At 42.5% G+C, this 18,618-nt stretch overlaps 1 protein-coding gene across 1 annotated transcript; it reads right to left on the bottom strand.

Annotated features, from left to right (window-relative positions):
* Positions 1–7,232: 7,232 nt before the first annotated feature.
* Positions 7,233–9,795, bottom strand: LOC135506098 (forkhead box protein A2-like). Its single transcript, XM_064925523.1, has 2 exons — positions 9,459–9,795; positions 7,233–8,727 (listed from the first exon to the last, which is right to left on the bottom strand). The coding sequence occupies exons 1-2, from the start codon at positions 9,525–9,527 to the stop codon at positions 7,543–7,545; spliced, it is 1,254 nt and encodes a 417-aa protein (XP_064781595.1). The 5' UTR covers positions 9,528–9,795; the 3' UTR covers positions 7,233–7,542.
* Positions 9,796–18,618: the final 8,823 nt, after the last annotated feature.

Below are 18,618 nucleotides of genomic sequence, written 5' to 3' on the forward strand. Positions count from 1 at the left end.
TTTGCCTTATGGGCTCAGGACAAAAGTAGCACACTACTGTATATAGGAAAAAGGGTGCCATTTGGAACGCAGACAGTGATGTATAACGTTCAATGTTACAGCATCACAGAAGATGCGGAATCAGGTATACAGATATCAGGAAAGCATTTTGCTGGTTTCCCACTTAAATATTGCTCGGACCTTGAAGACATCGCACATCAACCTTTGTATAGGCTACTGTCCAGAAACCATAGACTACTGTCCAGAAACCTGTGTGTAGGCAGAAACTATGGAGTGTCTTGTAAAGGGCAAAGGTGTTTTGGACAGAAAAGATGCAGAAACATTAATGGTGCCACCAAAGAAATTTTGTGCCAGACATATCCCAAAACTATTCTAAACCTATCTAGTTCACTTTAGATAAACAGCTGTTTGCCATTCATTGGGACGTACAATGTCACTTTTTTAAGGCAAAGAGAGCTTAAGCGCCTATCTGTTTGCCTTTCAGACCACAGGTCTGGCCACCCAGAGTGATCTGGGCTGGGGGGCTTTGGTGGGGATGACAGGGTGGTTAGAGGGGTACTAAACCCACTGTATAAAAGGCTGTTTAGGTCCACAATTATAGTAACCTACCCCTGTAACTGATGACGTAGCTACTATTATGAGAATTCCATTGATGCACCCATGTAGGCTTGTAACGTGTCTGCTACATGAAGGGGCTGGATCATAGGGAATCCAATATCATTCACCACACTTGGCACCGTCGAAGCATACTATAGCCCATGCTAAACCATGGCACGTGCAAGGCTGATCTAAGCCAATAAAACAATGAGCACAGTTTGTCATGGAGTCAAATGGAGCATAATCAGGGCAGATAGGACAGATGTGGTCACATGACGCTAGAGTTTTACAGAGAAAAGGCTTTTAAAAGTATAAAACATCTATAGTCTTATCTAACCGATGGGGATGCAAACCGGCCCCAACAAAAGGAGCCTAGGACACCACGCTTGATTCATGGGAAAGCCATCGGCCTGCCTTTGTGGCTGCCCTTCTGCTGTGCAAATAGTCCAAACTGTTCATTGGCCGTCTCCCATTCTCTCTCCCGGCACATTGTTTGTGTCCTTGCATTTCATTTTGACTGGGGAAGATTGCTCTCAGAGCCACTGAGCAAACAGTGGAGAAAGGAGCCTGCCATCTTCCTCTGTTCCCTGGAGAACTAGCATTTTTATTTCAGCTCCAAGCTGTCAAAGGAGCCAAGAGTTTATGTCAGGATTCTGAATGAATTGCTTTAAGCCGGGGGGGGGCTGGCCACCGCCACTTTTATCAGCAAATGCTCCGTTAAATGTTTCCTCCAGATTATTATATGCCTCCGCTCCTCCACTATATGCCTCCGCTCCTCCACTCTATGCCTCCGCTCCTCCACTCTATGCCTCCGCTCCTCCACTCTATCGTCTAACCGCTGCACGGAATATTGAAACATTTACAAATGTTTGGATAAAACAATTATGCATTAATTTCACAGTTGCCTTCATTGCCCCATAGAGGTTCATTTCACAGTTGCCTCCATTGCCCCATAGAGTTTCATTTCACAGTTGCCTCCATTGCGAGAACAGTCATTTCAGTGTGGCTGGTTGTCATGGATTTCAATGGCAAATAATTTATTTGATCCTTCGTTGTTTTTCTTATTTTGTGGTGTGAGATTTTTTGTGATCTTCATGGAACTCTAAACTAGCACATTGATTTAATTTTGATAGATCTCAAAGTGTTTGGAATTCTGTCCTGTGCTGAATATGGTATTTCTTGAGTCTGAAGACAGAGTAATTACTAAAGCATCAGGCATCTAATAACCTTGCCTTGCCTCGTAGGGTAGCATCCCAAATGGTGCCCTATTTCCTATATTGCCCTATGGGCCCTGGTCAAAAGTAGTGCACTAATAAGGAAAAAGCATTTAGGACGCAACCATGGCCTGCGTACATGCATGGGAAAACCCATCGATCCTGTCTTGAGGTCCAAAGAAGACCGTGGATTATTGAGTAACTCACCGTGTCGGTACCACGACCCACCCTTAACTGACCATTCTCCCAGCCAGGCAGGTCCAAACCTGTCCTCTGCTCTCTCTGCAGTCTTTTAACTGCATCTACAATTCTGCATCCCAAATGGCACCCTATTCCCTATATAGTGCACTACTTTTGACCAGGGCCCATAGGGCTCTCCAATAGACAGATACTCGTCGATCCAGATATGTGTGAGAATGCAGCCTATGCTCTAACTTCCTTTTTTCATAAGCGTTCCAGCGGTGATACATTCACATTTTAGACACTGCATTTACGTTCTTGCTGTGGCTAGAGTCTCACTACTCAAATCTCTAATTTATTTTTTGTTACATAGCACTACCTCTGAAGGGTTAGATTTAGCGGGCCCCAACATAACATCTCCTCTCTGTTGTCCTCAGCATCTCTGTTTTTATTTTTGTTATTTTTTTATTTTACCTTTATTTAACCAGGCAAGTCAGTTAAGAACACATTCTTATTTTCAATGACGGCCTGGGAACAATGGGTTAACTGCCTGTTCAGGGGCAGAACGACAGATTTGTACCTTGTCAGCTCAGGGGTTTGAACTCGCAACCTTCTGGTTACTAGTCCAACACTCTAACCACTAGGCTATCCTGCCGCCCCAGTGTAGATCCAGCCAAGGTCATTATTTTGTGTATTGGCACGGTCTCTTTCACGCCACTCAGCAGGCTTCCCAGTGGGAACCTCCTTACAGGGGAACTGAGCCTGTCTGCAGTGGGGAACACTATGGCAAAATCTCCATGTTAAATCTCCCACTGATGACAAGTCTTTCTTTTGCTAATGGTAAAACAAGCTCCAATCACATTAGATAAATCAGGTTTTGGGTGCTATGGGGGCATTGGCATTACAATGGACAATTCATTTAATCTGGCAGATAATTAAAATGGATCCCTTTAATTGTCAACCTCTGGAACACTGTGTGGGCAACAGGGGAGTTGTCTGCAGAGAGCCTGTGGCCTTTCTTTCTGCCATAGAGCCCAATACACAACCCACGGCTTTGAAAATGATGCCTTTCTTAAAGCACCAACCTATACTATACTTTCCTGTAGTCAAGGGTATGTGTGATAATGATACATGATAATGTGTGAAATGAGAAGGCTATGAAATGCAGTGAAATTGCTAGTTTTCTTGTAGCTTTTTGAAAGGTTAGTTTTGTTCACAACCTTACAGTTAATTATAACACTTTCAATATCAGAAATGTATTTTTTATTACATTGCCATCTCAATATACCTCAATGACCTGCGGCTTCATTTATAACCAAAGTGTAACATCACCAGCTGACATTTGTTTTCCCACACTCCTTTGCTAAACCGTAAGGTTCCCAGGTTGTTATTGCACACAGGCCTCTTGAGTTGACAGGAGCACTCTGTCATCAGCTTGCAGTGCAGACCATGCAGACTAGAGATCCCCCTCCTCCCATGATGGATAGATGGATGGATTTATTGATGGATTGACTTTTTCCTCAGTGTGAGAGCCTTGAGGTGGACGTAAAGGGGAGCCAGTGAGGAGGTCAGGGCCGGTTCAGACTGCTGGCAGGACTCTCAGCCCAGTCAATGGGACAGTGTTGACACAGAGCTGTGTGTGAGAGAGGGCTCCGTCCCTCCATCCCCGAGCATCAACGCCACTGTGCCGACCGCCTATGAAAGGCTCCCCCACGGCAGGAATTTCGCACCAGGCTGCCATAAAAGATCAAGCAATCAACTCTGGCAAGCAGAGTCCTCCTCTGTCACACACATTCTCACCCTATGGACCAAGTGCCTTCCCTTATCCAGTTTCTCCTGTCATGGTTTGCCACTTTTCAGTGATGTCCAAAAGGGGGATATGCTATGTGATAAAAGGCACAGTTGCTCCTAAGATTGTTGTCATTGTGGATGGAACACGGTTCACCCCTTGCAGTCTGATAGGAATCAGGTTAGGTATCACACACCTAATGGAGAGAGGACGTCCCTAACCTGAGCCCTCCATCTAAAACTCCTCTTGTTTATACAGTACACCCAAAAATACAACTACTTGTTTCCAATTTGCCTATTTCTCCCCGGGTAATGGGGGCAGGTTTTGGCGGCAGGTAGCCTATAGTGGTTAGAGCGTTGGGCCAATAACAAAAATTAGATTTAGGCCTAAAACCAAAGTGGAGTTAATAGCCACACCCTCCAATAGCTTAAAGCAGTATTAGGCTACAGCTTGTAAAACTGGTATCACAAATCACCTTGGATACCACTCTACTTGGGTGTTCCAGGACTAGGTCCAGACAAAATGGCTCATGAGGGCATCATAGTTGGGTACTAGTGCATTCCATGGAATCAATGGGCAATATACTGTGCCAATGGGTACAATGTGAAGCTAACATTTTCGAGCATCTAAATGGGATTAGATTAAATTCAAAATAAAAGTATTATCCTTAATAAAACATAAGATACTAAAATCATTATTTGTATTCGTTGAGCAAGATGCAAAATAGGCAGGCTATTGTGAACTTTATGGACTTAGTTTATTTCATCTCGAAGAACAGTTGTGTTTTGTTCCGACCCTTTTCAAACCGTCGAAGGGCTATATTGCAGCTGGTCCGTTATTTGAACCGAGGCTCTGAGATTAGGTTTGTGAGCATACACTAATTTAATGTTTAGTAGGATAATTGACAAATCCAGGATCTGCATTACCAGTGGAATTGGAGTGAATCAATTATTTAAAGACAGAAGCTGTCTGCCAGTTTCAGGCACTGATCACATCTCATGCTGTAGATGAACTCTACCAGATGAAACCATGCCGGATAGCAGAGGGGTCACCTCCATCAATACACCTAAAACGTGTCCCTGCATTGGTTATTTCTAGACTGCTTTAAACAAACATTTGCCTATAACGATAATGCAATTTATAACACAAAATAATAATAATGAAGTATTAATATTATTAATAATATTATCATTATTCATATTATTATTGTATATATTTTATATCATTATCAATATTGTGTCTATATAAATATTGCTTATAGACCTACACATAATGTTCATATTTCATTCACGGTATAAATTTACATTCGAAGAAAAACGAATATTAATTCAACACTAGAAAGAAATGTCAATCTGACAAGTAATTGCCGATAAAGCACAATGCACTCTCTTGCCAAAATGCATCAATCAGAGATGCTCTCCAACCCTTTTCAAGAGATACATTTTCTTCTCCATGCAAAACTATCCCCCGAACGAATGAACATTTAATGAAAATAAAAACATAAAAATCTATCCACTAAAAGACCACAGGCATGAACAAGGCTCAAGAGAAATTGTCCATTGCCATTTTTGAATGCCTACTTCTGGATAGGTTTGTTGCCGTTGGACATTGAAAGCGATGAGATCTTGGACTGAAGTCATCGCAGCATTTATTTGAACGCTATCTCTGTCCGTTTATTTAGCCAAAACACAAAGATGTCACTGCCTTGTCGGTTAAGAATAAAACAATATTGTTTAAAACTGATGATATCGATTTTTTTAAATAAACTTTGTATAAGAGAGACATTTGAAATATTTGTGTAAATGTAGCTATCGAGACTAATAGGCATATGGCCTAATGTAAAATTGCAAATATGACTTTGAGGTGTATACTGTAAGTGTATGTTGTTTGCAGGTTATTTATCCGACGCATTTTGCACCGATAAATGATGATCATGAGTCGGTCACATTAGGGCAGGGCGACCCAATTCCGGTTCTGAACGGCCTAAACTCGAAATAATCCTCTTTTTTGTTTCTACCTTGGTAGTGAATTGCAATCAACTGGTGTCCCAGGTCAGAATCAGTGCCTTATTAGAAGAAGAGGATGAATACCAGAAGTTTTTCGGCCCGACATGGGCGGAAATTGGGCAGCCCTGCATTAGGGGATACTGTTGGCCCAAAGTGTGGCAAATGTGGATGAGACTATAGTCCTTTTCACACGTAGGGCTTCACTTTATTTTTGGGGGGAGGAAATGTTTTTAAATAAGGTTAATACGCGTTAGTTCGTTCTTTGTGAGCATGTTCACGTTTTCTCGGTGAAAGCAGCATGGGCTGCCATTCCACCCCGAAGTTGTTGATGTAATCAGAAGTGGCTCTGACATGGGTTCAGTTTATCAGTTAGGATCAGTGGAGTCACATGTTAATTGGTTTAAGAGCAACACAGTGTCAGGGACTCCATGTGGGACTAACATCACCAGAACTTTCATTGTGTACTGTTTTTTCTCCCTCCTGTGAACGTGTCTATTTTACAGGAGCTATTGTGTTCAAATCGACACAAATGTCATGCATCATATGCAAATTATGTTGGTGCTCGGTGAGGTTCAGTGAAGAACTGGTATGGGACACATAACAGGAAATCATTCGGGAATCGTCGTGGTTGTCCGTCCATTTTATAACATGTCATATTAATAATAGGCTCACCAAACTTGATAAATAATAGATCATGTGGTTAAGTTACGTTTAATAATATGAATAATGCTGTATTATTATTTTTGGTGTGGTGCTTTTCGTTTCGTTTCTTGGCGAAAATTGAAACCTTTTTCCTAAATGTGGGCAATTGGATAGGCTACATTGTCTTATTGAATAGTATTTAATACTATATATCAGGGATGGGCAATTCCAGTCCTCGGGGGCCGGAGTGGTGTCACACCTTTGCCACAACCATAGCAAACACGGCTGATCAAACTAATTGCCTTCGAAAGTGAAGATAAGTTGATTGTTGGAGTCAGGTGGGTTAGCTCGTGCCGGGGAAAAACTGTGACACCAATCAGACCCCCGAGGCCTGGAGTTTCCCATCCCCGGTATATATAGGGTTATATGTAGTGTGTGTGTGTGTGTGTGTGTGTGTGTGTGTGTGTGTGTGTGTGTGTGTGTGTGTGTGTGTGTGTGTGTGTGTGTGTGTGTGTGTGTGTGTGTGTGTGTGTGTGTGTGTGTGTGTGTGTGTGTGTGTGTGTGTGTGTGTGTGTGTGTGTGTGTGTGTGTGTGTGTGTGTGTGTGTAGGTAGGCCTATAAATACAGAACCCTTACTTTAATCATTGATGGTGCTTATCTTTCATTGTTTTATATTCGCCATAATTGCTAGCCTTTCTTAAATAAAGATGCTTGATGTTTTTAACATTTTGAATCATGCAGTTAGCCTATTGAATAATTAGCCTGTATTCTTGTTTCCTTATAGTAATGCACACATAAAGGTCATATAAAAAAACATCAAATAATACTTTAATATAGATTTTCAGCAGCTACATGAATACACATTAACAACGTATAAGTTATATAAGGGATACACAAAAAATAGTCTCACAATTTGTAGCACAGTTACGCCTTTAAATTCATGTAAAAATGGCTGTATGAAATCATTTCTTCCCATATCAACTTAATTTGACACTGAGACAGTCCCTTCCATGTCCAATGTCCATAAAATGTGACACATATAAACAAAAAACTACCAATTTACAAATGTACAAATTGTAATTGCTAGAAAAAGTTAATTGAATGCAGATAAAAATCAAGAAGAGTTCATGATTGGCCTCGAATACACACCTTGGTAGTAAGAAGTGTCTGGGGTTGTCGAAGCAATATCTAAGCCGGTTTTAGTTGACATTGAGCCCATGGACAGTGCCCCGGTCATCGGTGAACCATAACCGTGATACTGCATCATCTGTTCATACGATTTTAGGTCCATTTTGTGGTGATGCTGCTGCTGTTCCGACGACATTAGATTGTTGATGGAGAAAGGGTGGTTAAATGAATAGTGGTGATCGGGTTTCAGGTGCGCTTCGTGCACGAGCACCGAGTGATGTTGAGACGGAAGATGGTGTGTCTGTGGGACAGGAGTGGGCGCGTGCTCGGCGGGGCTCATTACCTGCTGCCGAGGTTTTGGGTCAGATACGGGCCGTTTGACGTCTTTAACGGACAGGGTATGATGGGGTGATTCGTTACCGTTACAGCTCTCTGGGCTGCTGTTAGGGCCTCCCTCGGAATTTTTCCTCCCGGTTTCCCTGCCGAGGTCTTTCTCGCATCTGAACCGCTTTTGCCTTCGGAGATAGCAGCCGTTCTCAAACATATTCCCTGAGTCCGGGTGAAGAGTCCAGAAAGATCCTTTGCCTGGTTTATCCGGGGACCTGGGCACTTTGAGGAAGCAGTCGTTGAAGGACAGAGAGTGGCGGATAGAGTTTTGCCAGCGCTGCTGGTTCTGTCTGTAGAAGGGGAAGAGGTCCTGGATCCACTGGTATAGCTCATTCAACGTCAGCATCTTTGTGGTAGACTGCTGTAAGGCCATGGTGATGAGAGAAATGTAGGAATATGGGGGCTTGGCGTGCGTATAGCTTCTCCTGTATGTTTTGGGGTCCCTTGACCTTATGTTGGACTGTCCATACATGGGGCTCATAACGCTCATATTGCTATAGGAGGTCAGGGCATTCATCGATGGAGACTGGGTGCTTATGGGGCTCATATTCGGATTCAGCGTCGCGCTCATGCCCGCCATCCCTGCTCCCATACCGTGCATGGCCCCGGAGCCCGGTGACATCCCGGCCATGGAGTGGTTCACACCCGTGTTTACGTATGACATGTTCATGGGGTTGCCTGTCATGTTGCTGGTTGAAGTCATTCCAGGCATGCTCATATAGGTGTTCATCGAGTTAATTCCCAGACCGGTGTGTTGTGTCATGTTTCCAACTGAGGTGTAGCACTGAAAAGAGGGCACGACGTCAATAATAGCTTTAACAATGTGAAATAAAGACTTCTAGTAAAATGACAAGGAAATAATTAGGCCTACATAAATTAATTGTCACTTAGATAAACATGTATTTTTCAGTCGGTTAAATATCCAGTTTTAGGATATAAATTGCAACGTCACAATTACGTTCAAACAGTGAAGTGCATATACATCATAAGGAATATTGTAAATATATTTTATTCCAAGTCTGATTACACAGCAAAACGAAAACGATTGAAAAGGGAAGGAATGGATCAACGAATAGCCCAATGAGGCGAACTGATCACTGTGTTCTCCGTAATAATTCGATAGTCAAAATAGAAATGTGCCTATAGGCTTGAATAATTAGAAATACATTTCAGATTCAATTAGATTTTCAAAATATTAAATAGCCTATTCAGGTCATAGATTTCGTAAATGTCCTTTCCATTCTCTCTAGAAATTCGTCAGGATATCGAAAAAGACCCACTGGGCACACACTGGTTGAATCAACGTTTTTTTTTTTTTTTTTTACATTTAAATGATATTAGCCTACGTTGAATCAACTTGGAATACACGTTGAATTGACGTCTGTGGCCAATGATGGTGAAATCTGGGAGGATTTGTAGGTGCCTCAAGTCAATATTTGATCACAAAGTTAATATTATCTCAAGGCTAGTATTGAGTTGTATAGACAGCAAAATACACATATAAACTCTACCCACCTCGGGCTCTCCGTAGTAAGCACTCCAGTCTGAATGCTCGTGTCCTTCCATTTTAACAGCGCTTAGCATTGTGGACAGTCCAAAACAAATGTGCCTCAAAAGCCTCAGTCTCCGCAGAAAATGAAGTGAAAAACGTCCCTAAAACCGATTTGGGACCACAGGCTACCCAGGTCGTTTAGTCTGCTTGCTGCCTCGTGACTGGTTCATGGGTATCTTTCTACCCTGAGTGCCTTCAGACACTGTAAAGCGACTGACGATGACAGGAGTTAATGACGTTGGCTCCTCGCCTTGCTGTGGTATAGCAGCACTGTGTTTCACTGAGCGCTCAACCCTCCAATCCTCACTCCTTCAGTGCCCTATTTGAATAATCTGCTCACACCTCGACACGAGACTCCTCCGTTGACCGTATATTGTAGTTTACACCCGTGCTGGCTGAAAAGGCCAGACCCATTTAAAAGGATCTAATACATCAAATGTGATTGTTTTCCCTCCAGAAAAAAACGACAAGGAATTTAGAATTATAAGAGGGCTTTATATTAAGGGCTTTATTATAATATTATTCCCTTTCTCTGTGTTAGCCTTATTAATGCGATTTAGCATCTTCTGACCAACCGAGTATTATTGTTTCTATCAAGGAGTGTGGACTTCAACTCACTTAATTTATATGCGTTTCACATTTTACAGTTTTAATCGAAAATGTAATAAAATAAAAAATGTCAAAATGAACAAGGCATTTCCTAACCAGTTATTTTCACAAAACTACAATAATATACAGATGTTAGAAATAGGTCAATTGATAATGGGATATTATGGGTATAAACCACCACTTTAAATTCTTATTTAGGCCACGTTGAATGAATACAGATTTGAACTATAACATGGTAAGTACAGGGGTCCATGCATCGATTCAATTCTGCTGTGAGGGAGGAATAAGGTACACAGTGGTGTTGACATCCAAGCAGAAATTCGTAGAACGTTGTGTTCCACCTATTTGAATTTCGAAACATTGCAAACATTTTGGGGTCAACTCGAGGGACTTTATTACATTTTGGATAGTCGTCATTCATTTACTTGCCGAATATTGTGCATAGTTGCCTCTTGAATTATAATTGTTACTGCAACTAATGTAATTGTATTGTATTTATTTTATTATACGTCCATTGTGTAATAGAAAATACATTAGTCGATTACAAATGATTGAGCTCTGAACTATATTACATTTCAGGCAAAATGGAAAAACTGTTTTAATTTCCCCTGATTTCTTTAGTGGCTGTTTAGAGAATAGAGATTATTCAAACATAGCATAGCAATGTCTATACTCTCTGTCTTTGACCATAATTCTATTGACTTTTGTGAGGGCCTTGCTGCACTGTTTGATATGACGGTTACAAGAGAAGTTTATCTAAAGTGTTTGATCACTAGAGATGGAATGGATGTCCACAGCAATTGCTGATAAAACCAGCTTCGGAAAAGAAGGATACTATTGAAGGGATATTAACGGAGCAGTTTCATTGGTATTGTATTTGCCGGATACACACGAGTGCACGCGCACAGGCCAGCCTACATCGGGATGGAATCTTTAGATAATGGTGTTTGAAGAATGTCTGATATTTAATTGTGATAACTTTCATAACACACTATTCCTAATGACTATGAGAATAATGCAACGAAAATTTAAGCCATACGCTATATACATCACACGAGAACCATACACGCATTTACGAAATGCTTATGTCAACAAATGATTAATGTGTGATAAATATATATAGCTTATGTTATGAAGTAATTATGTGCCATTTTATTAAGGCTACTGTGTAGACTATAATCATTGGCAACTTGTTGCAATGGGTTGCTGCTGCCACATGGATAGTTTACAGATGAACGTTCATGTCAGATCACATTTTTATTTTTTTACTAGGCAAGTCAGTTACGAACAAATTCTTATTTTCATTGACGGCCTAGGAACAGTGGGTTAACTGCCTGTTCAGGGGCAGAACGACAGATTTTTGTACCTTGTCAGCTGGGGGATTTGAACTTGCAACCTTTCGGTTACTAGTCCAATGCTCTAACCACTAGGCTACACTGCCGCCCCCGATCTCAAAGAAAAGGACAGGCGTGACTGTGGATGTGTGGCGATCTCAAAGAAAAGGACAGGCATGACTGGATGTGTGGCGATCTCAAAGAAAAGGACAGGCATGACTGTGGATGTGTGGCGATCTCAAAGAAAAGGACAGGCATGACTGTGGATGTGTGGCGATCTCAAAGAAAAGGACAGGCATGACTGTGGATGTGTGGCGATCTCAAAGAAAAGGACAGGCATGACTGTGGATGTGTGGCGATCTCAAAGAAAAGGACAGGCATGACTGTGGATGTGTGGTGATCGAAAAGGACAGGCGTGACTGTGGATGTGTGGTGATCGAAAAGGACAGGCGTGACTGTGGATGTGTGGCGATCTCAAAGAAAAGGACAGGCATGACTAGATGTGTGGCGATCTCAAAGTAAAGGACAGGCATGACTGTGGATGTGTGGCGATCTCAAAGAAAAGGACAGGCATGACTGGATGTGTGGCGATCTCAAAGAAAAGGACAGGCATGACTGGATGTGTGGCGATCTCAAAGAAAAGGACAGGCATGACTGTGGATGTGTGGCGATCTCAAAGAAAAGGACAGGCATGACTGTGGATGTGTGGCGATCTCAAAGAAAAGGACAGGCATGACTGGATGTGTGGCGATCTCAAAGTAAAGGACAGATAGAAGAAGCAAAAACAGCAACACAAAACTCTAACATGCATTTACATATTCAGAGAGTGGGGACAGGAATGTGCCAGTTTCATCATGTTTTCCACTGTGGCATAGGGAGTTAAAATCCCCTTAATTAGTTGTTCTACCAGTTACCCTCACCCGCCCAAACAACTTTTCAAGAAATACAAAGACGAGGTTAAGCTTGTGATTTATCAAAGCAAAATTCATAAAGAGTCTATTCAGTGTGAGATGAAACCACAAAATGCTCACTGCCAATTGCCTATAGTGACAGCAAATATACCAGAGTGAGTGAGTCTTGAGTCGGGGCCTTTATCCTGTGCAGCTGTGACAACGGCTGTTGGCTGCAGGTTTGCGGCCTGCCACAGTGTGTTTACCTGGAGATGAATCTGAAAGGCAGCGGGACAGGGAGGACACACAACCAAGGTGAAAGGGAACAAGAGACGGCTGTTTCAGATCTGAGGAGAGTAGTTTTGCACAAGCTGGCTGGACCATCATGCACTCTGCACACACACACAGGGGCCCGAGACCCGGAAGAGTGCAGTATCTCAACCAATACACTCCTTTTCACATTGAAAGCATATTGTGGGTTGAAATGGAAGACCGTTTAGATTTCACAGGATCCATTAGCATGTAATTCAGCATTCCAGGTCCCTGTCATGCAACAAGCCTCCTTTAAGGAATAAATGATTAACCTATAGAAATAACTTTTTTTTCTCTTCTTTTGGTGTGGATGAGTTGAATGAACACAGTTTAATTTCAACAATTGAGATATGCATGTATGTGTATTCTACTGTATTCTACTGTATACTATGATAGTAGTTGATCATTTTTCATTACAGTAAATCTTTCTTCTGAAACCTATTATAGCTGATGGCTTTGTGCCCATTTTCCCATCAGCTTGATGGCTCTTGGTTTGGACATTACAGCGATTTGTTGTATCCCCTCATGTGAATAAGCGAAATACAAAACATGACAGCACAAAGACACTTCCATCCATCGCAGCGACATCAAGCTACCTCCCATTGTCCTCTGATTTTCATGATACAATTGGTGATGTTAACTGAGAAACAGTGTGGGGCCTTCTCCAGTAGAACCAGCGAGAGCTTCACCGATGTCATTCTCAGCTCCATGACAAAGCTCCCTGCCGGCAAACAACATAAGTGTCCAATCTGTGTTTGTCAACCAGAGAATGCCCCTTCCACATCCTAATAAACCTTCTCCTTTTCAGGCTCTGACAGCAAACAGGCTAACCACAGTGGAGGCCAATGACATGGCCACTCCTCAGGTTGCGTCCCAAATGGCTCCCTATTCCTTATATAGTCCACTAATTTGGACTAGGCACCATACGATTCTGGTCAAAAGTAGTGCACAATCTAGGGAATAGGGTGCCATTTGGGACACACACTCAGATTAGCGCCTCCTGCAGTTCTGGACAAACATGGCCCTTCTACATATGAAGCACATTGAGGTGGGCAGGGTGAGAAACAGCCGCCCGGTGGGGAAGCCACCACACCTTCCCAGAACTTCCTGGGCCGACCCATCTGGGCCTTCCCCTTAGCAGTAGCAGCCAGCTGTCTTCCTGGCTAGGCAGGCCACCCTAACAGCCAGCCAGATGTGTGTATCTCAGGTGAGCAAATATTGTCACTTAGTTAAGACTTCTGTGTTCCCCTCCTACAGAGGCTGCTGTGTATTCCTAGGGGCTGCAGGAAGTGCAAGTAGCACTGTGAACTTCCCTGGAATGAGAAGTTATACGATGCACAGCAGGGGGGGATTGCTAATTAAACTAAGGGATGCCCACCTCAACCCTCCATCACTAACCATGTACGATAGTTAACTGGGTATGATAGTTAACTGAGTATGATAGTTAACTGGGTGCGATAGTTAACGACAGCATATGTCCCAAATGGCACCCTATTCTCTAAATAGTGCACTAGTTAGTGCACTACCTAAGACCCATAGGGCTCTAAATAATAGTAGTGCACTAACTGTATGGAACATAATTTCTTTTCGGATGCACCAACAATCTCTTTCCAAGCTAATTTCCTTCTTCATCCTCACAAATCCCGATCACCACAGCCAGGATCATTCTCAAATCAAATTTGATTTGTCACATGCTTTGTAAACAACAGGTGTAGACTAACAGTGAAATGCTCACCGGCCATTCCAAACAATGCAGAGAGACATTTTTTTTTGAAATAGTAGAAAAATAATAACACAAGGAATAAAAACATAATGAGTAACAATATATACAAAGGGTACCGGTATCGAGTCGATATGCAGGGTTACGAGGTAATTTAAGTAGATATGTACATATATGTAGGGAGAAAGTGGCTAGGCAACGGGATAGATAATAAACAGTAACAGCAGCGTATGTGATGAGTCAAGAGTTACTGCAAAAAGGGTCAACGCAGATATTCTGGGTAGCTATTGGTTTACCACTTAACTATTTAGCCGTCTTATAGCTTTGGGGTAGAAGCTGTTCAGGGTCCTTTTGGTTCCAGACTTAGTGCATCGGTTCCGCTTGCCGGTGGTAGCAGAGAGAACAGTCTATGACTTGGGTGGCTGGAGTCTTTGACACACTTTAGGGCCTTCCTCTGACACCGCCTGGTATAGAGATTCTGTCTGCAAACGTAATGATGGTGTAGGAGTAGTGCATGGCCACGCAGTTGTGGGTGAACAGGGAGTACAGGAGGGGACTAAGCCCACCTGAGGGGCCCCCGTGTTGAGGGTCAACATGACAGATGTGTTGCTACCTACCCTCACCACCTGGGGGCGGCCTGTAAGGAAGTCCAGGATCCAATTGCAGAGGGAGGTGTTTAATCCCATGGTCCTTAGTTTAGTGATGAGCTTGGAGGGCACAATGGTGTTGAACGCTGAACTGTAGTCAATAAACAGCATTCTCACATAGGTGTTCCTTTTGTCCAGGTGGGAAAGGGCAGCGTGGAGTGCAACAGAGATTGCGTAATTTGTGGAGCTGTTGGGGCAGTATGTGACTTGGAGTGGGTCCAGTGTGTCTGGGATGAGGATGTTAATGTAAGCCATGAACAGCCTTTCAAAGCTACAGATGTGAGTGCTGCGGGGCGGGGCGATAGTCATTTTGACAGGTTCCCTTGGTGTTCTTGGGCACAGGGACTATGGTGGTCTGCTTGAAACATGTAGGTCAGGGTTCCCCAACTGGCGGTCCGTGGGCATTAATTTGGCCTGTGGGTGTTTCTAGTTGGTGATCCCTGATGAAGGTATTACAGATGGGGTCAGGGAAAGGTTGAAAATATCAGTGAAGACACTTGCCAGCTGGTCAGCACATGCTCTGAGTACGCGTCCTGGTAATCCTTGTGAATGTTCTCACATCAGCTACGGAGAAAGTGATCATACAGTCGTCCGGAATAGCTGGTACTCTCATGCATAGGTTCAGTGTTGCTAGCCTTGAAGCGCACTTAGAAGGTATTTAGCTCGTCTGGTAGGCTTACGTCACTGGACAGCTCGCGGCTGGGTTTTCCTTTGTAATCAGTGATAGTTTGCATGCCCTGCCACATCGGATGAGCGTCAGAGCCGGTGTAGTAGGATTTGATCTTGGTCCTGTATTGACGCTTCACCTGTTTGATGGTTCGGTGTAGCGCGATTTCATATAAGCGTCCGGATTAGCGTCCCGCTCCTTGAAAGCGTCTGCTCTAGCCTTTAGTTCAGTGTGGATGTTACCTGTAATCCATGGTTTCTGGTTGAGATATGTACGTACGTACGGTCACTGTAGGCACGACGTCGTTGATGCACTTAATAATGAAGCCAATGACTGATGTGGTACTCCTCAATGCCATCAGATGAATCCTGGAACATATTCCAGTCTGTGCTAGTGAAACAGTCCTGTAGCTTAGCATCTCCTCATCGGACCACTTCCGTATTGATACTTTCTGTTTGAGTTTTTGCATTTCAGGAGGACATGTTCAGATTTGCCAAATGGAGGGTGAGGGAGCGCTTTGTATGCGTCTCTGTGTGGAGTAAAGGTGATCTTGGGGCGGCAGGTGATGGTTAGAACGTTGGGCCAGTAACTGAAAGGTTGCTAGATTGAATCCCCGAGCTGACAAGGAAAAAAATCTGTCGTTCTGCTCCTGAACAAGGCAATTAACCCACTGTTCCTAGGCTGTCATTGTAAATAACAATTTGTTCATAACTGACTTGCCTAGTTAAATAAAGGTTACATTTCTTCGCCTCTAGTTGCACAGGTGACATGCTGGTAGGAGTTAATAAGTAAAACTGATTTAAGTTTTGCTGCATTAAAATCACCAGCGAGCATTTTCTTGTTTGTTTATAGCCCTATACAGCTCATTGAGTGTGTTCTTATTGCTAGCATCGATTTGTGGTGGTAAATAGACAGATACTACAAATATAGATGAAAACGCTCTTGGTAAATAGTGTGGTACTGTATTCGAACTCAGGTGAACAGAACATTGAGACTTCCTTGGTATTAGAGATCACTCACCAGTTTTTGTTAACAAAGAGACACACACCCCCTCCTCTGAGCTTCAGCCGTTCTGTCCTGCCGATGTATAGAAAAAACATCTAGATTTATATTTACTACTGTATGTCGTTGCTCAGCCACGACTCATAGGACATTACAGTTATTCAGATCACTTTGATAGGATAGTCTCGAACGGAGCTCATCCAGTTTATTCTCCAGTGATTGAACAGAGTGTAGAGGTGATTTTATCCACTCTGACATAGTTTCGTCAGGTATCCCGTGCTTCGGCTTCTATAGCGCCGTCTCCTCCTTCTTCGATTGTCAGGATTTGGGACTGGTCCGCGGTAATTAATATGTTGTTCTCCTCTGACTCATTGATGTAGAAGTCCTCGTCCAAATTTAAGTTAGTGACAGCTGTTCTGATGTCCAGAAGCTCTTTTCATAGGAAACAATGGCGGAAACATTATGTAAAAAAAAAGTCATGATCACTGCAACACAAAAATACACTAAATAGCGTGCATTTAGCAAACTATTTAATCACATTTTGGGTGTATATTTTAAATACAATTCCCATGACCACTGGTCTATAAAACAGGTTGCATTTTTGTCCTGAGGAGGATTCACCTGCAGACAAAGTCAAGTCAAAGATAACTAACAACTGCCCTATTCAATGGTGGTCAACCGGTCTATATGTTGATATTGTCTACATGAGCAAGACCAAAGCATTCTTTGACCGTATGATTATAGATTGCCTTCTAAACATTTTGGTCTCACTTTAAACAAAGTACAATTTATAAAGGCTTTATATAGCATACATAAAGGCTTCATAAGCACTACAGAACTGCGTCACAAATCATCTATAAGCGTATGTCATTGTCAAATGTGACATAATGCACGATGTACAGATAACTGCCAAAATAAAGGAAACACCAGCATAAAGTGTCTTAATTGGGCGTAGGGCCACCACGGGACAGAACAGCTTCAATGCACCTCGGCATAGATTCTACAAGCGTCTGGAACTCTATCGAAGGGATGTGAAACAATTCATTGATGAGAAATTCTTTAATTTGGTGTTTTGTTGATGGTGGTGGAAAACGCTGTCTCACGTGCCGCTTCAGAATCGCCAATAAGTGTTCAGTTGGTCTGAGATCTAGTGACTGAGACACACACACCCTTTAACCCATATGCTCCTATGAGACCGCTCTTTCAATAACTTACTGAAATCTCTTTTTCTAGCCATGCATGATAGCCAAAATAATGGGAAAACTGGGCATTTTTATACATGACTCTAAGCATGATGGGATGTTAATTGCTTAGTTAGAAACCACACCTGTGTGGAAGTACCTGCTTTCAATACACTTTGTACAACATTTACTGAAGTGTTCCCTTTATTTTGGTAGTTACATGTACATAGTGCATTATGTCACATTTGTCAATTCATCCTACAGTGGAAATGTAATGAAGCTGTTCTGACCATGAAGCTGTTCTGACCATGCCTCAGGACTACCTGACTGTTCTGCCTTATTATTATTAGACCATGCTGGTCATTTATGACCATTTGACCATCTTGACCATGTGCTGTTATAATCTCCACACAGCACAGCCAGAAGAGGACTGGCCACCCCACATAGCCTGGTTCCTCTTGAGGTTTCTTCCTATGTTTTGGCCTTTCTAGGGAGTTTTTCCTAGCCACCGTGCTTCTACACCTGCATTGCTTGCTGTTTGGGGTTTTAGGCTGGGTTTCTGTACAGCACTTTGAGATATCTGCTGATGTACGAAGGGCTATATAAATAAATTTGATTTGATGTCACTCTTTATACACCATTTATAGAGTTTGACATAAGCTTCCAGATGATTTGTGAAGCATTTATGTTGTGCTAATAAAGGCTTCATGTATGCTATATAAAAGCCTTTCTTTATAAGTTGTACTTTGTTTGAAGTGGGA

The sequence above is a fragment of the Oncorhynchus masou genome, chromosome 19 (genome assembly GCF_036934945.1).
Source record: "Oncorhynchus masou masou isolate Uvic2021 chromosome 19, UVic_Omas_1.1, whole genome shotgun sequence".
In the NCBI taxonomy this organism is placed as follows: domain Eukaryota; kingdom Metazoa; phylum Chordata; class Actinopteri; order Salmoniformes; family Salmonidae; genus Oncorhynchus; species Oncorhynchus masou.

Excerpts from the sequence above, each read along its gene's own strand:
- LOC135506098 (XM_064925523.1), bottom strand. The coding sequence starts at position 9,527 with ATGCTAAGCGCTGTTAAAATGGAAGGACACGAGCATTCAGACTGGAGT. Across the intron at positions 8,728-9,458 it reads CTTACTACGGAGAGCCCGAG|TGCTACACCTCAGTTGGAAA; the intron begins GTGGGTAGAGTT and ends CCCTCTTTTCAG.